The 23,051-nt window shown below is 34.9% G+C and overlaps 1 protein-coding gene across 1 annotated transcript in view; it reads right to left on the bottom strand.

Annotated features, from left to right (window-relative positions):
• Window positions 1–838: 838 nt before the first annotated feature.
• Window positions 839–23,051, bottom strand: part of LOC150077273 (patatin-like phospholipase domain-containing protein 2) — a 79,691-nt gene continuing 57,478 nt past the window's right edge. Inside the window, exons 6-9 of the mRNA XM_090386834.1 lie at window positions 13,770–13,964; window positions 13,475–13,610; window positions 9,367–9,486; window positions 839–1,758 (exon numbers count right to left, since the gene is read on the bottom strand). Of these exons, the coding sequence (XP_090242960.1) occupies window positions 852–1,758; window positions 9,367–9,486; window positions 13,475–13,610; window positions 13,770–13,964 (1,358 nt within the window). The 3' untranslated portion in view covers window positions 839–851. The remainder of the gene's footprint in view (window positions 1,759–9,366; window positions 9,487–13,474; window positions 13,611–13,769; window positions 13,965–23,051) is intronic.

The following is a 23,051-nucleotide window of genomic DNA, read 5'->3' as shown; positions in this document are numbered from 1 at the left end:
TAAACAAAACATCAATGGTTTAGTGTGTATGCATGCATACACATCATGCATATCACTGGGAACAGTCTTTGATGGCATGAAATGCCACTAAAGACTGTTCCCAGTGATAGGAAATTTTCCTTTAGTCAGCGAGTTATTGTAATCATTGAAATAAATTGCTTCCATAGGTAATTTGAGGGCTTCAGGAAATTCATAGGCCAAATGGACTGATAGCTATGGGAGAGGGGAAATAGCGTGAGTTTTTTCATGATCATACTGTATGACCAATAAGTAATATTTTATTATGTCATTAAGGACAGTTTATTTGCAGCCACATTCCAATAAGAAGATTGCCATATTGTAATGTGCCAATAAGGAGAAGATTGCCATATAGCTAGATGACTAAATAACAGCTGATTATCATAGAGCGATGTGCCATTATCATAAATTAAACAGTTTAAACAAACTGTGCTGTGCTCGATAGGAGAAAATTAAAAGCTCCATTATCCTACATACCATTTCCATTAATAATATGGTAATCTTATAATCATCTGAAGATAATAATGGTATGAAATAATTTGTGAATTTTAAGAGTTTGATTTGGAATATCTATGGCACTTGTAGCTAAGATGAAAGCAAGGCATTATTCTTCACTACACTGATAATGTTATCAAAACAGGTTATGACTAACTGAATTATCTTTGGTTTTCAAATATCTGAGGTATTTTTAAGTTAATTATATATGAAAATTTTAAAAGAGTGTTATAAATTTTATGATCTAGTTTTGGTGAATTATATATATACAAAATTCAAAATAAATTTAAGAATAAAAGTTTAAGGAGATATATTTAGTGTCAGGTATGATTATTTAATCATTGCATATTACTCGGTGAATCTACAAAAACATATGAAGTCTTTCTCCTTGGTACTTTACGTGGCTTTCCTGAAAATGAATTTGACAAGTCATGCAATTTATCTGAAGATTCATTTTCAGTTGCAGCGATATCACCACGGTTCAATGCATTCACAGGATTTTCCAAGATACTGTCTTTCATTATAACAGTGGAACAAGATTTATGTGAGGATTCAGAAAAGTGTGTTTTCCACTCTTCATCACTATCTAAATTAGAATTCAACTCACTATCTTCCTGAGGAATCATCGCATTGGAATCAGCATCACTAACGTTAAATATCTCTGTTACTTTTACCCTTTTATTTTCGTCTGTATAATAAAAAGCCATTAAAGCATCATTGGATGCTGTAACTTGGAGCATCTTTTCAAATGCACTTGTTTTTCGATTCGCAATGTTGCTTTGATACTGTCCAATACATTCTCGTTCCCAATTAAGAGCCCTGTTGGTAATATTCAATACATTTTTAAGCTGACTGTCTTCCTCTTCTTTTTCTTCTTGCAATGATTTTAGTGCCTCTTGGACAGTCTGCTTCTCGTTTTCTGGAGCAATGATATTAGATGACAAATCTACAGTAAATCCAAATCTTAAGTTTCTGATGACATGCTCTGGATCTCTTGTATCAATCAGAGATCTACGACGTTGGGGAAGTCTATAAGGCACCTGTGGACAACCAGCATATGACATCCTCTTTAGCCTTTGAGGTATAGGCTGCTTCCTGACACCAGCAGGCCTCACTCCGGCTGCTGTGTCCTTCTGGACATTCTGAGGAATAATAGGTAAAGGTGCAGATTCCACAACTGGAAGAAATGATATGGAAACATCTTCATTGTAGTTGAACTCTGTTACAGCAAGCTGGCAGGAAAACCTATAAAAATAATAATAATAATAAAAAAAACATTACTTTGCTATTATAAGAGTGAGACAGATTTACATATAAAGTTTTATATCGATAGATTTCAGGCTTTAGTAATATAAAAATTTGTGTCACTGCCTTGTCTTAAGTACAACAGCACCTTATTGCTTGAGATGAACAGTAATCTTATTTTTTTTTTAATCTTAAAAAAAAAGGTTTTCATACACAGATTTTTAAGGTTAGCATAATTTATTAACTACTTCTCGCTAAATGTTGTACAGGTATGTTATGACATTAAAAACATTTAAATCACCTGTTGTGTAAAAATCTATTAACCAACTGGCAATTAAAACCATGAAGGATAACTTATAGGGTAATTGGAAAATTACTATCTAATTTTAAAATGCTGTTGTAGGAGTGCAAAATTACACAGAATGTCATTGAATATTTATTTTTGTAACACAGGCACTGCAAATCTGAGTTTAATACCTTGAACAGTATGCACACCAATCTGTTTTTCATGGGTGGGCTTCCTAGAGTAAGTATACACGAGTAAATCTATACAGTCGGACCTCTATATAACGAAATCAATCGTTCCCTTGAAAAAATTTGTTAAACAGAAATTTTGTTATAAAGAAATATGATCTTTTCAACAGTGAAAAATACTGTAAATTCAGAAATATTAGCATTAGTATAGGCAATGATGCAAGAAAACAAGCTTATACAGCATCAGCCAAAAAAAAAAAAAAAACTTTCCCATTTGACCCATCCATTTATTCCAAATGTTTGTCTAGTTCTGCCTTGAATTTATTTAAGCTATCAACTTCCACAACGACAGATGGAAGTTTGTTTCAGCAATCAATCATCCATGGCTAAAGGAAAATTTCTGCACATCCATTCTACAACTGTCTTTCCTCAATTGCAGTTTATGCCCCCTCAGGTTTGTAATCTGAGCAATTGGAAAAATCCCTTCAGCATTGAGCCTGTTCCATCCATTCACGGCCTTAAACACCTCAATCAGATCACCTTGCAGGTGCCTAGTCTCCAGACACTGCAATTTGCAGAACTTAAGCCTTTCTTTGTAAGCGCACCCCTTTGTTCCCCCTCACCAGTCTTGTTGCCCTTCTCTGTACTTGTTCTAGCAACTCTACATTCTTCCTAAAATGAGGCTTCCAGACCTGTATTCAGTACTCAAGGTGTGGCCTGACCATTGCCTTATACAAGGGGATAATCACTTCCTTATCCCTGCTTGCAAAAATTCCTGATAGTAAAATGAATATAGTAAAAGATGGGAAATAAATCAGAAACTCTTCCCAAGATTGCTCAATGTCTTGTAGTAGTTCATTCCTCTCATCGCTGGTAATTAGTGATTTAGCAAAACCTGCTTTTGAGAAACAATTCTTAAATCGTTGTTTCCGTCATATCTTGACTACACACTTTTTGCCAGCTCTGATATGCACATCCACAAATCTATAACAGAATCTACAGGCTGGTTGGTTTCTATTCTCAATATAATTTTTTTTAGCTGCGCCTTTGGTAGTGCATTTTTAAATCTTTGGTCCACTGGGCTGCAATTTAGATGAGGTATTCGAAGGGAAGAAAACAAGCTTCATACTTGTAAGTTTTAAAATTACTGAGTGAAGTTGGAGAGGGCAGTTTTCGACAATCAATGCGATTTTTCTGTTTTCTTTCGTCATCATTCTGTTGAAATTTAAAATCCATTGCTCATACAAGATTTTTTGTTGTAGTTTGGTCCAAATCTAATGACTTTACTCCTTTGAAACATCGTGGTTGTTTACTTTTGCCTATTACCAAAAGCTTCAGATTTTCATTACCAGCCATATTTGCACCAACCAAGACTATAATTCTCTCCTTACTATTTTTATCACCATTAAAAGTCAGTGTCTTGTTCGGCAAACATTTAAAAAATAGAGCTGATTGATCAACGTTGAATGTCTTTGGGCTCGCAGTCCTCCATAATTTTTTTCAAAGCCGTTTCTTTCTAATGGATACAGTCTTCTTCGATTACAACTCCACTTTCACAAGAAATAACTTTTTCAAGTAAGCCCATGGCCTCTTTGAATTTGTTCAGCCAACCAGAACTGGCTTAAAATGTTTTATGTCCCAGAAAAGATGCATAACTCCATGGCCTTTTCTTTTATTAATGACCCTGATATCAACACATTTTGGTCTCAAATCAACTTCATCCAGATCTTCACACAGGCATAATTTCGCACACTTCCGACTGGGTCCAGTTTCCTCAAACAGTTTGAAAATCGAAACACAGTTTTCCAGAATGGTTAACACACTATTGGCCGGAATACGAAATTTTAAAGCAATTTCTTTTTCTTTTCTTTTTTTTTAACAGCCTGATCTACACTATTAAGCACTTTCCAGTTTCCTCCTGCCGGGTTTTATGGGCACCACTAAGTTGTAAAATGTTTTAGTTCTTAATTTGTGCTTACTACAGCATCAGCTCTATTTGCCTAAAGGCCAGAGGTGCAAACAATGCATATCCGGGTCTCTTGAAATCAGTTCGTTATACGGAAACTATTTTCAATGTAATGACTAAGGGGAAATCAAAAAAGTTTGCTACATAGAAAACTTCGCTATATGTAAGTTCATTAAAGAGAGGTCCAACTTGTATTTTTAAAGTGATTTCAAACAATGTGTCCATTACATACAAATTTTAACATACAAATTTTAATAATTTGTATGTTAATTATAATTTTTTCAGAATGTGCTGGCACCTCTTATCTGTGTTTCCAACTAACAAAAGACAGTTTTAATAGACAGCAGAATAAAAATAGCTTTGAAAATCAGAGGAGATCACATTTGATAGTCAGTTGTTTGATATGAGCTTATGAAAGCTCAAGTTGCAGAAATTCTCTAGAAATATATAAACAGGATATTACTGCATCAAACAAAAAAGTTTTTTTATTGGTGTGTTTTTCATTCTAATTTACATTTTTTTCCATTAATTTTATACTATAATGTTGGGTAATCAAGTCAAAATAAAAGCAAAGTAACAGTTAAAAGTATTAATTACCCAGTTTTCATTTTTAAAAACAAAATTCTGTGATGAAACACCCTACAGAGTCCACCACTATCAGTGGAATTAATTACACAGAGCCCACACCTTTTTTGGAAAATTCATTTGTAACTTCCAAATTATGTACACATAATGAATTTGATTTCTAAGCTGAATTCAGCATGTTTTTAAACTCAGAAAAATGAAAATTGCTAATTTGTTTTCTTTCAGTACAAATACTGGTCTATACATATTACTGTAATACTTCAAATGCACTTCTGTTTATAATTATTCACAACAAAATTAATAGTAAAGATAACCAAACAGCTTCAGCAAGGCAAGGGATGCTTAACTCTCCTTTTCAGTAATAATGGTTCTACCTAAGTTTCAACACTTGATTTGAAGTTAATCATTTTTCCTGTGCTCATACATTTTGACCAAAAATACAAAGGTTCTCTGATTTTACCTGATGAATTTTCAATTCCTTAACCTTTTCTGATTTCGAACGCTAATAACAATGTCTTGTATCCTTTCAGATCTACTTGCACTTCCAGTAATTAATAGAATCAGGTATTTCCCCACCATTAACTTGATGTGGACACTAGACATTCAGTACAGAGACTGTTTTAGTACTGTCTGAGTGTCACTGTAAAAACTGTTTAGAAAATAAGTGTATGACTTTATATTTGTCTGTAAGTGGCTATATAAATGCTACATCACTAAGATATACATGACATTCATAACACTAACAAACCCTACATTACCCATGCTTTATCTCAAACATTTAGATAAAGCCCTGATTTGCAAAAAGATTATAGACTACTAATATACATCAATACAAAAAGCTATTCAATACTTCAGAAGAATATAAGAAATTAAATATGTATAAAAATATTAAAGTTAATAATTAATTTATCTAATGATAGCAAATGCTTATACCTTTCCCAGAATGAAAGAAATTAAGTGGAAAAGGAAGTTTCCTAATGCCAAGTGATTGTGAACATTACTTGTTAACTGCCAATGGCAAAATGCTAACTTATTCTTTTCAGCTGTACCTGTTGACAAGGAAAAGCTAGCATTGTCCTTGTCAACACTATGATTCTTCTCAAAGGAAGAGAAACTTTCTGTTTCAAAGAGATTGACAGATTACCTGTACATTCAGAGATTTCCATCAATTCAGCTTTATATGTTTTGAGAGTTTATCATACAATATGTGAACTAAAAATTCCCAGCTTTCACTTTTATGTCAATGTAATGGCTAAGTGACTGTTTTAGGCTGGAGGAATTTCTGATTGCCTTTTAACAGACATCTGAGTTAGCTTATCTCAAAAAAGGACCTGGAGAAAAACTGCAGTCTGAGATGAAGTTCTCTGAGTAGTGCAGACAGGATGTCAGGGCAGCTCATGGGATTTTGTCAATGATATACAGGAATTTTGCTAGCAGGGATAAGGAGGTGATTATCCCATTGCATAAGGTGAAGATGTGGCCTGACCATTGGGTTGGACTACATATTGAGAACTGCATACAAATCTGAAGGCCTCATTTTAGGAAGGATGTAGAGCTGCTGGAAAGAGTACAAAGAAGGGCAACAAGATTGATGAGTAGCACAAAGAAGTGCTCTTACCAAGAACGGCTTCAGTTCTGCAAATTGCAGCATCTGGAGACTAGGCACTTGTGAGGTGATCTGATTGAGGTGTTTAAGGCTTTAAATGGATTGAGCAAGTTCAGCACTGATGGCATTCTACCTCTTGCTCAGACCACACACATATGAGAGGGCACGAATTCAAATTGAGGAAGGATGGTTGCAGAATATATGTGTGGAAGTTTGCCTTTAGCCAGTGGGTGGTTGATTGCTGAAACAATAGTCCATCTGTTTTGGAAGTTGACAGCTTAAATAAATTCAAGGAAGAACTAGACAACTATTGGAGGGAATGAATAGGTGAAAGAGGAAGGGTCTTTTTTTTATTTTTTTTGCTGATGCTGTATCTTGCATCATTTGCCACTTCCGATGCTAATGCTAATTAGCATTGATGGGAATCAGCTGATCCCATGAGGTCTTTCTAAAATTTTGTTGTCAGAATTAATGGAAGAAGAGAAAGAATTTAAGGCAATTATAGTAATGGCTTTATGATTGGTGGGAATGATATTTGGTATAACAGTAGGAACTATAGTTTGTTTTAAAATGCTAGATACAAGAAATTTTTACAGTGAGTAGGACACAGTATAGTATTGTGAGAGTTTAAATTTTGCCATTGTATTAAAAAGACTTGTAGTGATTAGGTCTTGCTGATGACGTAAATGAGATCAAGGAAGATTAAAATCTTCCAAGGTGATTATGAGTTGATGGGGAAACTCTCTCCTATATTAAAAAGACTTGTAGTGATTAGGTCTTGCTGATCCAGACGTAAATGAGATCGAGGAAAATTAAAATCTTCCAAGTGATTATGAGTTGATGGGGAAACTCTCTCCTATAACATATCGAGACAGTGCTCCAATGCTTCTATCATTGAAATTAAGACAGGAGGAGACAAATATAAGAGAATTAATAGTAGAACCTTTTCCAGAATCTTATATTGTACATAGAAGTCTTCAATATCCACAAATGTACTAGAAAAAAGAGTTTAATATGGTGAAAATCTCGCCAAGTGACAACCATGCCTCCACCTCGCATGCAATGGTTGTTGCTAATAATCCGAAAATGAGAGCCAGTCAACAGGCCATCATATATTGTGCTACAGAGCCAGTTACTACAGAGTTTCAGTAAATGCTAGAATATCATGCTCTATAGTATACTGCATTTTTAGAACAATGCTCAAATGTTTATGAATACTTTGAGCATATTGAAATGTATTTGGATTGATGTGTACTTAATTTTCTAGAACATTATGTGTTGCTAATAGTAGATGAACTAGCTGTTGCTATATGTAATTACATGTTGCCTTATTAGTTTTAGATGCTTTGTCAATAAATGAATGTATTAATGTTCATAATAGCCAATTTTTTGAATCAGCATGCCAATTTTTTATCTAATCATTAGGATTAGATAAAATGCAAAATGAAGAATATGATGTAAATTTTGATCTAATTTTTCGAACATGTACACTTATTTTAACTACATCCCTAAAAAATGTGATTAAATACAGTAGAACCAGGATAAGAAATATCTGCATAAGAAGTTTTCCCCCTAGATTCTTAATTCCCAATTTCAACTTTATATATTGTAATGTATTATTTTCCCATGTAAGAAGTTTCCTGGGTAAAAAAATACGTGATAAGGGAATACATGGTGTATTATTATAATGAAGCTGTCCCACTTAATGTTTTTTAAATATAGAAATTCTTTATTTTTATATTATTATAATGAAGCTGTCCCACTTAATGTTTTTTAAATATAGAAATTCTTTATTTTTATATTAAAAAAATATAAAACAACATAAACATTTTGATAAAGTGAACAAGTTAGTGCATAGTATTAATTTAGTTCATAGTAAACCATTGAAGTAGGTGAAATGGCATCGTTTGTTACATCTGATATTGTGAATGCCTTCACAATGAGTTGCCCTGATATTGCACTACCTCCAATAAGAAATGCTTCACCACTGAAGAAGACTAATGTTAATTATTCTCGGCAGATTCTCACTGAGAATCCACTGGTGAAGTGTTGCCTATTTGAGAATCCACTGTTGAAGGTAGTTCAATATCAGGGCCACTCATTGTGAAGGCATTCATAATATGAGATATAACAAAAACAATACCATTTCACCTACCTCAGTGACTTACTACAAATTAAATGATACTATGCACTAACTTGTTTGATTAGTGAATTTTCCACAGTCAGAGACTTTCAATGCTAAATCCTTACTAGTATACACATTTTGATATAATGGAAGTGACAAGTTGAAATTGTTTTCATCAATATCCCAAATTGAATATGTTGACCATGTTAAGCATTAAGTTTTGATGGTTGTGAACAGTTCTGAATTACATGGTGGATTATTGCTCTGTCTTATTGTGACCTTTTAAGGTATATTGAAACTCCAAAGGAGCTTATTCTTCCAACTTGGCAATGAGTTTAATGAACAGAATGTTAAGCAATTAGAAATCCTCAGTTTAAAAGTGTTTCCCACAGGCAGAGTAAAATATTTATAAATTCTGAAGTGGCACTTAAAAATCATCTTTAACTAATGTATGTGTATCTTTTGGTTTTTATTTGTGTAGTTAATATTTCATATCCTTAAGGTCATTTTCCCTTCCAAGAAGTTTTACCTCACAAGTTCTAAACCTCCACTCCCTTCGAAAACTTCTTATCTGGGTTCTACTGTATACACACAATTTTAACCAAATTATTGAATGATTAAAATTAATATTACTGAATGTTCAAAATTAATTAGTATTTAGTACCTTTTCTTCAACTATGCTGTGATTATTTCTATTCTAAATAATGCCAAGGACTCTGTACTATATAATATTGTACAATTGTGTATATAGTGAAGGTGTTCAACTTGTATTTTCCAAGATAACACATAAAAACCTTATTATAGTACAATCAAAATTAATTATATCTCTTTATCCCAATACACATTACTTACTTTGCACTGTACTGAGGTTTCTGTTTTATGACCCTCCTTATAAAAGTTTTAAGTACATTTGCTAGTGACTTCAAAGACTGTTGCACTTCCTTCTGGACTGTAGGCAACATTTCCCATAATCTGAAAATTTTTCATATCTTTTAATAGCTATTTACCAATAATTTAAAATGTTCATCAACAGCAAATATGTTCATATATAACCTTATATATGAACATATTTGCTTTAGAAAAGAAAGTAAACATTTAAATAAAAAACAAGGATGAATAAACAATTTTCTTAATAAAAATCTTTTTACCCAACTGAAGAATGTTTAAGCATATTAAAATAACTTCCCATGATAAGTTTAAAAATTACAAAACTTTTCTTTTGTGATTTAAAACACAAATGGTTATTTAACCTGTAGTAATATACTAGCACCTGTGGATATGCTGAAAACAGAAAGAAAACATTATTAATAGTCGATTTGAAAATTCTGTATATGTTTCACGTGTAGAAGAATAAGAGAAATTTACCTCAATATGATACGTAGAACGCTTCCGTATGATACTCTCCAGAAATTAAAACAAATAAAAGATTAATGCAAAATGATTACAGTAAAAAAAAAATCAATTGAACACAATTCAAAAATTAATTAAAATTCAAAATACAATTTTTAAATATTAATTAAAAATCAATTAAAGTTAAATGTAAAATTTTAAAAATGATTTTCCTTCCTGAAGCAGACAATACTTTTTGACTGTATGTCATGATCACAGAAATGGAAATTACGGAGTGTGTGAGCTTGAATCTTAAATAGAGATATTATTCATCCTCACACATGCATGTGAAATGCCGTGATTATTTGTCTTCATGCTTCATGTATGTGCTCCATATTCACAGGATCTGTATTCATGGATTAGTGTTTTCGCATTGACAGTCTCAAAATTTTTCATCATTTTGCATTAATCTTTTATTTGTTTTAATTTCTAGAGAGTATCATACAGAAGTGTTCTACATATCACATTGAGGTAAATTTCTCTTATTCTTCTACAAATATTGATACCAACGTAGAACATATTGAGCACCATATCTCTGTTATATACTATGTTTTATGTGTGTATTACTCTTCCAAACTTTTGGTAATTACCAAGTTAATAAGTCACTGCAGCTGTTGTTATTTTTTGTTATTATTTGGTTTTTAGGAGCATTAGCAACTAAGGCCATATTGCTCCGGGATATGCGGTGGTCATTCCCTGACCTGTCCGCATTCCCCGTATTTGGTGGTGACGGGCTCGAACCCCGGTCTAATCAAGAAGCGTGTGCTATGCATTGCTGCTCCTTCCCACCTGGCTACATAGGTGCCCTTCACTGCAGCCACAGCCATGACTAATTTTCAAAACACTAATGTTAGGCTACTTTTAATTTAAAAAAAAAAAAAAAAAAATAGCATAATGACTGTGCTTTAAAGCAACCACTGGCCCAACTTCTTTTGAAGTTTGGCCAGGAGTGGTTACCATAATCTAGGCTAGTGTGTTCCAAAGTGTGGTCTGCAGCTCAGTTTTTTTTATTTCCTTGGGGAAGGAAATAAAAAAAAAAAAAAAAAGTCCTTGGAAAGTATACAAATAAATGCATGATCCTATTATTATTATGCAACATTCATGAATGTTGCAAGACAATTGATGTACAAGTGTAAAAACAGTCTTCTTCTGCTCCTGACAAAGTTGTTATGTGATGTTAAACAACATCATTGTTTAACGGTTCTTTCCTTAGTTATTTAAAAGCTATAAAGAGAATACATAATAAATAACTTATTGTTATAAGATTAAACAAAGGGTGAAAAGGTTTTATATATATATACAGCCAGGTCTCCATGTTCATGGGATCTGTATTCATGGATTAGTGTTTTTGCAGTGGCAGTCGCGAAATTTATTAGACTAAAAATTTGGCTGCTGCTCGCTGCATTCACCCTAAGTGATGGTGGGGCACATGTGCCATCAGTCTCGCAGTGATGCCATACAAATAGAATGGCTTGTGACCTTTGTGTGTTGTATGTGTCTGCGTTAGGCTACCTGTGCTTATGTGAATACCCATGGGTTCTAAACAAAGTGCATCTAGTGATGGGCAAAAGCCTAAAATGGTCAAGAAAGTGATGGCTTTGAACAAGAAAGTGCAGATTCTAGATAAATGTTGAGCAGGGCTCACATACGTGGCCATAGGCTGCATGTTTGGTATCAACGAAAGTACCATACGATACATAAGGAAACAAGAAACTGAGATCAGAGAGGCAGTGCAAACTGATGGAATTCTTACTGCTAAATACACAGCGTATGTACGTGATAAAGTGATGTTAAAAATGGAGAATGCACTGTTCATTTGGATCGAAGACCAGCACAAGAAAAACTTGCCTGTGAACATTGGTATGATTTCCGCTAAGGCCCTCGTTCTTTACAACAGATTTAAGCAGGAACCCTCCTGTACCAGCAGCACCGTGGAAACCACTTTTGTTGCCAGCAAAGTCTGGTTCCAGAAATTCAAGAGGGTTATTCACTCCATAATGTAAAGATTATGGGCAAGTGCTTCAGCTGATCACGACACTGCTAAGGCCTACCCTGAGCAACTCAAGAAGCTCATCGAGGAGAAGGGATATAAACCTGAACAGGTTTTCAATGCCAATGAGACAGCATTATTCTGAAAGAAGATGCCTCAGTGCACCTATATAGCTGTTGAAGAGAAGGCTCCAGGATTAAAGGCGGCATGAGATCGGGTTACGCTGCTAGTTTGCAGCAATGTAGCAGGCCATATGACAAAGCTTGGCCTAATTTTCAGTGCACAGAACCCAAGAGCTCTTAGAGGATGAGGTTTCGAGGACTCGAGGAGAAGGCCATCAATGATTTAATTGATGGACAATTGACAACACTAACGGATGATGAACTCAAGGAGCTTGTTTCCAACTCTGAGGATAAGGGTGAAGAAAAACCATGCTAAGAGAAGATGTTAGACATGGAAAACCTAGCACAAGCAATGCACGATGCCAAATGCCTTGCGGACTTCTACAAATAAGACGACAACATGATTCGTGCAATGAAGTTCAAGGAAAGCCTCGATTATATTTTAACACCATACACAACCATACGAGTTCAAACAAAAGAAGAAGCAGCTTCCCATCACAATGTTCCTGAAAAGGACAACTTCTACATTGATGCCTAAAACTCCTTGTACCCCCGAACTGGAAGTTCTCGATGTCAGCCAAACCTGCTTCTTATCCAGCCTCTGAGATCCCTACTACTGAGGAGTACTCAATCCTGTGATGAATACCCTGGTGCATGCTTTATACTTGACTATGTAATAAAATTTTAATAAAGTATTTTCGAAACATGGGTCTACAATGTTACTCATTATTGTAAAACCCAATTAAAACCTTTTAAACGCATATAAACATTTTTCTGTTAATTGTAAATAGTTGCATAAATTTAGGCATATGTAGAAAACATCTGGGGCTATTTGGGTGAGAGTACAGATTTTCTCAGAATTTCAAGTTTTAGCAGGAAGTGTGTCAACACTTCCCGCTAAATAAATAAATAAAATAAATAAAAATATATATATATATATATATATATATTTTTTTTTTATTTATTTATTTTTATTATTTTTTTTTTTGGGCCACAAAAAACAGTACTAAAAAAGTCAGTGCCCAGCTATATAAAATTTGGGAAACACTGATCTAGGCATAAATTTGATCCAAAAGAAAACACCCTCCCCATCACTTGCAGCATTTACCAATGAGATCATCCAGACCTTATCCCTATGATTGGTTAGAGATACCAATGTGAAACAAAACACATGAACTAAAACACCACACAGCATTTTGCAATCATGTCACCTTGGTCCTAACTTGTTAAGATTTTTTTCTTTTATAGATTTTGCATGTTCCAGTTTTTAAAATATGAATGTATTTTTATCAATTAATCTTAATTTGCCTTTGTTTTTTTTGTATGTTTTCTACAGTGCTCTAAAGAAATAAAGTACTGAATTTTAAAATCCTAATTGCTAGCAAAGATGTAAATCTACTCTATTTGATAAGGGAATAAATTAAAATATTCTAGTCAAATCTATTTACACATAACTTACTTGCAAAAAATTACAATGGCTATGTCGACAGGTAATACATATGGAATAGACATTAGTGAGAGAAGCTTCATTGGCCGATGCCTAAACAACCAATTTATAACACCCTTATTCACCTGGTCACAGGCTTCTTGAATTGCTAAAGAGACAAAAATTAAAACATGGTAATTCAAACATATTTTCTTTTCTCACAGTTCATATACAGAAATTAAAGCTAACAATTAAAATTACTATTTTCTCATTTTTGTGCAATCTGTAATAAATGAATTTAAATTAGAAACTTTTAATAAATGCTAACCATTAACTACAGATTCTGGAAGACTATCCAGAAGTGCAGTTTGGCGGCGGTAGCGACAATCAAGGCAGTCATCATATGTATGGTCACTATCCAAATCACTGATGCGAGATTCAGTTTCATTTTCCACAAGAGATTCAGTATCAGAAACAAATATGCTTGATTGGACAGCCAGGCATCTTGTACATGATATCAGATCTGAAATAAACAAATAATCCAAGGGTAAAACGCAAAACTTATAAAGCATAGACTTATAAACAAAACTAATTAAGCATTTTTTGAGAGGATAGATAATCTCTATCCTCTCAAAAAAAAAAAAAAAAAAGAGAAAACTATTAAAAGATTTTCATATATTTTCTTTTAAGTTTCATAGTGCAATTTTAAAATGGTTAAAAAAAAATTAAGGAAAGCAAATGTTGACCAGCAGCTTCCCTGAAGAATACCAGTGTAACATAAAACAAAGTTAAACTCCCATATTTCCTACTGATATTCAGTTAAATGGCATTATGAAATATAGGTAAGCAAAATGAAAGATAAACACTTTCACATGGATGGGAACTACTGAAGTAAAATAAAATAACTGTTCATGTGGCTTGCAAATTTTGATAGTTTCATAACACTGACACAGGAAAACAAATTAAATAATTGATAAATTTGGGGGAGGACAGTGGATAAGCTGATTGAAGATTTTGTCTAGCTTTATAGATATTTCTATACAGCTAAAACTTGGGAAATGCTCCTAAACACAAAATTTGCATCATAATAATTGTCTGGGTAATCAAAACTTTGTGAATCTAACCTGGGTTAGCTTTCCCTTTGTTTCATCAGGTCAGATGCATGTGGACTCACAAGGTTAGAATATGGAATATTCAGGCAGTAGTTATATAAGTTTTTTTCTTTAGGACTATCCCCAGGTTTTAGCCACAGAGAAAGAATAGTATGACCTGCTATAATCATATTATAATGTGCATTTCAAGTTATGCACATATTTATTTGACACCTTGTATGCTATTTTTATCATATGAAAATTCTAAATTATATGCCCGAAACCAAACATCACCATCTTACACTCTTCCTCACTAATGGCATTTCATTTTATGATTGTCTGTGAGTGCATGTTGTATATTTGATTTGTTATATTTTGTGTGTAAGGCGCCTCCATAGCCAGGTGGGAAGGAGCAGCAGTGCGTAGCACATGCTTCTTGATTAGACCGGGGTTCGAGCCCGTCACTACCAAATACGGAGGATGTGGTAAGATCAGGGAATGACCACTGCATATTCCCCGAGCAATATGGCCTTAGTTGTTAATGCTCCAAATAACAACATTCCATATATTTTGTGTGTAAAAATTTCTAACATGGATATGGACACTGAAAGAAGCTCCAACTTCAAAAGAAAACTAGATGATCTTATGAGCAGTTACCAGCTTATTTTAGAAGAGAAAATAGCAAGCAAGGCAATCAACTTTACAATCATTCTTTAAAAAATAAAAAACTAGTCTAATACAAGTTTTCCTCCATTCTACAGAAGGGAGGAAAACTTGTATTTGTGCTTTGATTTTTAACATGTCATTTTACCAATCACTGCATGATATGTATTGAAAAAAAAATGGTTTGAAAAATGGAGTAAATATTGAAAATGTATAGCTTTTTTATTCTAACCATGACTGTTATTTGAATTGTGCACACTATAGTGTGTATTTCTACTATTGTAGTTTTTTTCAAAACTCATGTGGCCAATTATAGCATAATCAAAAATATCAGTAGTCAATGTCACAAGCCCTCATTTAAATTTATTCACTTCTTTCAAGTATTTCTCCAATTCTTCTTGAAATTTAGATAACTCTTTAACCTCTACTAGAGTAAGTGGAAGTTTATTCCAAGTCAATCAGTCTGTGATCTAAAAAGCTAGATTGAAATGCTCAGCTAGTTAATCATCTCCCTCCTTTAAATTTATAATATTAGAAGCTTTAAGAAGGTTTATTTATTTTATTTTAGTTTTCACACTCAGCAGTAGTTGTATTTCAATTTGCCTATATTTGTGTTTCTTATAATTTATTCTTTTCTGAAATTTTAGGAGTTTTTTTTTTTAAGTTCTGTATTTTCCTGTCATTTTGTATACTGAATTCTCATAAAAATGTTATGGAGAAATTGGAATTTTCTGCAACTTGTACTTTCTTGATGAGTAGCATATTATGCATTAAATGAGAATAAAATTATGTATAAAAAATTCAAAAGCACTTTCATTCAAATTCTTTAATGACCAATATATGGAAGATAGCAAGGTTAGGAAAGAACAGCCAAACAAAAAGCCAAAAATAAATTTATTCATCGAGGAGTGCGGATACGGAGGGACATAATAACAACAACAAAAAATGTTATAGCTGCAAAGTCTGGAAACTAACTACTAAGATCAATATCTATTAGCATATAAATACAGAGAATTACACTCAGTGATCACTGAATTATGACCGCCTACCTAATAATACTGTGTTAGACATTGTTCACATGGAACAGCTGCTATTTGCCTAGGCATTGTCTCCACTAGATGTCTCAAGACATTTGTAGGGATCTGCAGATATGCTGCCTGAAAGGCTTTCCACAATGTCGGAACAGATGATGGTTGCATGTCCACATGCCTCGCCTCCCATTCCAAAAAATCCCACAAGTGTTGAATTGGTCTGAGGTCGAGTGAATTTGGAGGTCAGTCAAGATGGGTGATATTTTCACTGTATTCCTCGAACCACTCGTGCACAGTGTAGGCCCATTATCATCTTGGAAGGTTCCTTGTTTCTGTCCAGGGAAAAAGGCAACATGGCAGGGTTCACATGGTCTCCTAAGAGCTGCCTGTAGACCTCACCAGTGAAACATTGGCCCATATGCACCACAGGTCTTAGTTCTTGTAAGCAAAACATGTCCCATTTTAAGCAATCACCACCACCTGCCTGCCTGGATAGTGGGAACTGCCATGCATGATTGATCCATGAACTTGTGTTGCTTGAAGGCACTTGAAGGCATCCATCAGGTGGTGTTGCACCAGATATTTGGACCTGCCTGACTGCACACTCATTTCCAGTGTTCAACCAGCGTGTTGTTGACAACAGCATTTGCCATCGACAATGATAGTGGTGAGGAGAGGATGTCCCTTGGATTATCTGCTGTGGAATGCCACATATACGTGTGTGTGTGGCACATCATCATTTGGGATATTGTTCTTGCATTCCCATATTGTATTGCAATGTTATCTGTCACACAGTGACCTGCCACTGAGCTTGTACAACTTTTTCAGAAAGTTAAAAGTTGTAATAACGGCATTTAAATGAAAAAGGTGTTTTCATTTGAAGAAAAACTGCATTTTAAGGGAAGCTGACAAACATACTGAAACACGTGTACTGGCTAAAATAAGCTTTATTTACTGATCTGCACATAAAGCCTGATCTCTCTCTCTCTCATGCACGCACACAGCAGAAATGCATATCTGTGTAACTGAATAGTGAAAAATGAAATTACGAGCAGAGTTGAAATTATATTCGCAAGTAAGCTGAACATAAAATAAACATTCGTATATATGATTTCTAAAAGTAAACGACAAACTATATTATAGGTATAATCAGTTACTGTTTATATCTGGACCTTTCACACTTCATTATTATGATTTACTTGAACATAAGGGTGCTATGGATGACTTGTGCCTCCCACAAAAAATTAAATACAGGATGTGCTCTAGAGAAAATAGTTATCGATATAGAGTGTATAATACCGAATCAGATAATAAAGTCAAAGAGAGTAGATGCATTTTTTGTGGCTCCAGTGAAGGATATTTAGGTGTGTGGTAGACATAATTTTTTGTTTAAAAATTGTTTAAATTTTATTTGCTAGTAGATGAATGTTTAGCGTAGTTTAATTTCTGTAATGCTTTGTTAAATTGAATTCTGTAATATACTGCAAATTTAAATTTTGTAATCTTTCTTAAGTTCAAATATTGTGACTCAGACAGATATGCCTTTGGGCATTCCTGGTGTGAGTCATGAGTTTATCAATTGTATAGCCTGTTGCATGTACTCAAGGGTTGATCTAGTAGACAAACCAAGCACAAATGATGATTCTTTTCTTTGCACCTGATGTAAGGAGTGTACCGATCTCAAATTAAAACTTGGTGCATTACGAGAATAATTTGAGTCACTGAAGAAATTGGGAGCTCGTCAGGGACTCAAATATCTTGTGACTTGTCAAGCAATGCACCCCCAATTCGGGTTTCAGATAAGAATAGTCAAGTGCACAATGCTCTGATTGAAGGTGATCTAGTTTTATTGAGAACTCTATTGTTGGGGAAACAGGTAACATTTTTTTAACAAAGATAGGTAGACCAGAACCAGAGTGTGTTTGTCAGGAACAACAGCTGATGATGTTACAGACTGTCAGATTTTAAGGGAGGTAAAGAAAGAATTATTATTCATGTGAGTATTAATGATATTAAACAAACACGATGACCTGACTACTTGTTGCATAAATATAGGACCATGCTGAAAAAAATGCCACGAGTTAGGTCAGAATGTGTTATGTGTCTGCAATTCTGCCCAGACATGACAGGAGGGATTATATGCTGAAAGCCCTGAATTAACTCATGACTTGAGGAAATCTGCAAGGCTCTAGAGGTGAAATTTTTACAACGTGGCCTGCACCTGTAGGTAGAAGGAATCCTTTTTGTAGAGATGGTATTCATTTGAACAAAGGTGGTGCAAAGATCAGATTTTTGCCAGTATCACTGAGGATATCTTAAGGATTCAGGGGAAACTGCTAGTAAGGAGGGAGAAGGGTAATATAGATCCACATTTATCTGATGATATGGATCAAAGTAATGCTTACACTCACCTCAAAAATTCTTTTTTTGTTGCTGCAACAGCTGATGTTAGCAAGATGTTCTGAGGGTAGCAACATTTCAAATGAGCAGGAAGATAAAGCTAGGAAAAAGCCTAAATAACTTCAAGGGATATTTCAGGGAAGCAAACTATAAAAGAATACTTAGTATTAACTGTCTCTACAGTAATTTCAGGAGTTTTATCAATAAAATGACTGAAATTGAACTCCTGGTTAGGACAACTAATGCTGACATAATAGGGCTAACAGAAACGTGGTGCCACCTGGAAATTGGAGATGACGAGTTCCACTATAGTATGTATAATGTATTTAGGAAAGAGGGAAGATAGAAGGGGTGGTGGGGTTGTGCTTATCAAAAGCAGCCTGAGTGCAAAAAAGAGGGGCCGACAGGGCTAGCCGGGTGGGTAAAGTGTCTGCCTGGCAACCCAGAGGTCGTGGGTTCGAATCCCGCCCCGGGCTTGGATCAGAGTAGAAAATGCAAAAACTTTGGGAGATGCATTATGGCCAATGAAGCCGATGTGCCAACAACTAACAAAAAAAAAAAAAAAAAAGAGAGAGATTTTGCTGAGTCAGAAGTTTGCCTGCCAGCATAGAATCTGTAAGGTGTAAGTTAGTTGGAAGCAAAGGTATAATGAGAGTAGGAGTAATTTACAGACCAGATGATTGTGAAGAGCATCATGAGAGTCTCTACATGCAGATGGAATGGGCAAGCAAGCGTGAATGTCTTATTACAGGTGACTTCAATCTTCCTGATCGGAATAAGTGAGGGGGAAACTTACCATGGGGAACAAAAGTTTTAAATAAATTAGATGATTATTTATACCAGCATGTTAGAGAAAACACCAGGGGTGAGGATATTCTTGACCTCATCATTACTCATTAATTAGATGGCATCACAGGGCTTAAAGTGCAGAACCATTGGCAAACAGGGATTACACAATCATTAGTTTGAAGATAAAGATGTTGCAGTAGTTAAAAGTTTTAATTCCAGAGAGGGGACTGTAGCAGTTTAAGGCACTAGATGGCATCTATTAATTGGGCTGACTGCAGAGGGGGGGGGAGGACAAATACATTTGAATTATGGAATATCTTTAAAGCAAAAATCTCAGACGCCATAAATGTATAAATACAATTAAGAAAATATTGCATGAGGATGCAAATATGGATGAACACAAAGCTGACCAGTCTAATGGAGCAGAAAATGGTAGCATGGAAAAGTTACAGAGCAATGAAAAGTACTGAAGCTTACAAGAGCTACAAGTTGATTTGTAACAGTACCACAAATAAGGTTAGGGAAGCGACAGCTGAGTATGAAAAAGCACTGGCTAAAAGAGCAAAGATTGGGAATGGGGAATTTCATGTATGTAAATACAAAGAAAAATTGAATCAGATAGGGCCCTCGTATACTCTGAATAGGAAAGTGTTAGATAATTCAGCTGATATTGCTGAAGAATGAATAAGAACTTCGCATCAGTCTTTACTGATGAAAGACCCTTCATGCTGAAGTTAGGCTGTGCAAGTGAGTTTGAACCAATATGAAATTACAGGTAGTTCCCAACTTCAAGAGTTAATTCGTTCATAGCACGCGCTCGTAAAGCAAAAACTCATAAAGCGGGAATTTATTTCCCATAAATATGATGTTAAAAACGGGGGTTACTTTCTGAACAATAAATTTTACAATATTAGTAATGTTAAATAAAGGTCAACAAAACAATAGTTTATGCTTAAACAATGATCTATTTATCCAAAGAAAAAAACATAGCCTTTAAAATCAAGAAAATTATAATAATAAAGAAATTATTTAAATCATACAAATGTTAAAGAATGTTAATTCTTCATAATCATCGACTAAATGCACACTTGTTGATAGTTCACTCATTGTTGGCTCAGCACTCGTTGGTTTGTTGAAAGCACAGGGAGTCTTCTTTGGAAATCTTCAAGAGTCATTTGTTTCCAAGACAGTCTTCTCTTTTCTTTAAAAATTTTACAATAGCATGCATAAGCATTTTTTAAACCTGTAGCAACTTTTCTAGTGCACTTGAAATTTGAATCTTGACTCAAAAATCTCAGCTGCTTTTTCTGTGTTGAAAAGCTTTGTCAAGCCCCTTGAGAATGAAGAAATGAATCACATTTTGCCGTTTCAACGAGGCCTTCATTTGTGAGCACTCCATTGTGTACTTGAAGCAGATCTGTGATGTCAGCAGTAGCTGTAATTGGTTAGCAACATTTATGACCACTTCTCTTTCATTTTGTATGATCTCTGCTGGTTCTTGAAATCCTTCGGTTATCAATAAACTGATGACTGAGTTTATTTCAAACACACTTCATGTTCTTCTCTGTAATTTTGTCCTACGCTCGTTTTGTATTCTGATTGCATCTAAAATATGCAATTCTTTCCAAAATTCTTTAAGAGTTGAACCTTCCTCTTTATCTCTGCCTGAACAAACAAATGCATGCACAGTAGTACTGTATTGTATAGCTATGCGAGTGGTTTGAAATGCTGTATTTATGAATGTTTAGCATTTATTTATTACAATCAGTGTTCACATTTTCGATACTTGAAAAAACAACTCATAAACCCAGGAACTCAAAGCGGAACTGCCTGTAATGATTTTGAAATTATTTATAACTGTTTATTAGAAAACCATGTGAGCATGAAGGCAAGTAAGTAAGGCTTCCAGAGTTGATGGCATAAAATGGCCTCCGTAGCCGAGTGGGCAGGAGCGGGAGTGCAGTAGCACACACTGAGTAGACCGGGGTTCAAGCCCCTGACTGCTGAATACGGTCGATCTGCCAACCCGCAGTGGACCAGTGTGGCAGATTATGGTCCATTTCCCTCAGAATGAATTGTTGAGGAGGCATCCATCCTGCAGTGGGTTGATAATGGCTGCACTTTACTTTTTTTTTACCCAGTAATTCTGAGGAAGACAGCCAGAGAGTGTATTGAACTAGTGCATTAATTATGAGGGCATTATTGGACTCAAAATAGATTATTCTGGATTGGAAAAGTGCCAACATATCATCAATACACAAAGGCAGTTCTAAGAGTGAAGTTGGTAACTACAGATCAGTTAGTCTGACTTCAGCAGTAGGGGAAAGTCTTAGATGCTACGATTAAGATTGTTGTTGTTGTTTTGGTTTTTAGGAGCATTAGCAACTAAGGCCATATTTCTCCGGGAATATGCAGTGGTCATTCCCTGACCTTTCTGCATCCTCCATATTTGGTGGTGACGGGCTCAAACCCCGGTCAAATCAAGAAGCGTGTGCTACACAATGCTGCTCCTTCCCACCACTGGCTACAGAGGCGCCTACGATTAAGAGTGCAATCCAGGGATATTTAGAAAAAAAAATAGCATATTGAAATACAATGAGGTTTTGTTAAGGGAAAATCATGTTTAACTAACCTAGTACTTTATAGTAGAATTTTGATAATTAGCATTAGTTGAGACATGTGATGCAAGAAAGCAAGCTTATACAGCATCAGCCAAAAAAAAACAAAAAAAAAAAAAACTTTCCCATTTCACCCATCCCGTCACCCCAAATGTTTGTCTAGTTCAACCTTAAATTTATTTAAGCTATCAACTTCCACAACAACAAATGGAAGTCTGTTCCAGCAATCAACTACCTGTTGGCTAAAAGCAAACTTCCACATATCTATTCTACAACTGTCTTTCCTCAATTTGAATCTATGCCCCCTCAGGTTCTTAGTCTGAGCAAGTGGAAATATCCCATCAGCATTGAGCCTGCTCAAACTATTCAAGGCCTTACACACCTCAATCAGATCACCTCACAGGTGCCTAGTCTCCAGATGCTGCAACTTGCAGAACTTAAGCCTTTCTGCATAAGCACATCCCTTTGTTCCTTTCACTAGTCTTGTTGTCCTTCTCTGTACTCATTCTAGCAACTCTACATCCTTCCTAAAATGAGGCCTCCAGACCTGTATACAGTACTCAAGGTGTGGCCTGACCATTGCCTTATACAAAGGGATAATTATCTCCTTGTCTCTGCTTGCAAAATTCCTACATATCATTGCCAAAACTCTATGACCTGCTCTGGCAATCCGTCTGCACTGCTCACAGAACTTCATATCTGACTGCACAATTACCCCCAGGTCTTTTTTATTCTCCACCTCCCTGAGTGTAATATCACAGAGTTCGTACATTTCTCTTGGGTTACTGCTACCCATATGCAGTACTTTGCATTTGTCAATATTAAAGCTATTTTTACACAGTTACTCATGAGTAGGAGTAAGGAACAATTTCAACATAATTTATTTGGATGTTTGCAAAGCATTTTACTCAGTCCCTCATGAGTGGTTACTGTATAAGCTGGAACATGTTGGGATTACCAGAAAGATTCTAAGATGGAATGCGGGGTGGATTCATGGTAGAAGGCAGAGGATTGTAAT

The sequence above is a fragment of the Mastigoproctus giganteus genome, chromosome 12, assembly GCF_048544385.1.
Source record: "Mastigoproctus giganteus isolate SK-2022 chromosome 12, ASM4854438v1, whole genome shotgun sequence".
Taxonomy (NCBI): Eukaryota; Metazoa; Arthropoda; class Arachnida; order Uropygi; family Thelyphonidae; genus Mastigoproctus; species Mastigoproctus giganteus.
This window is presented reverse-complemented; position numbering and strand designations above follow the sequence as displayed.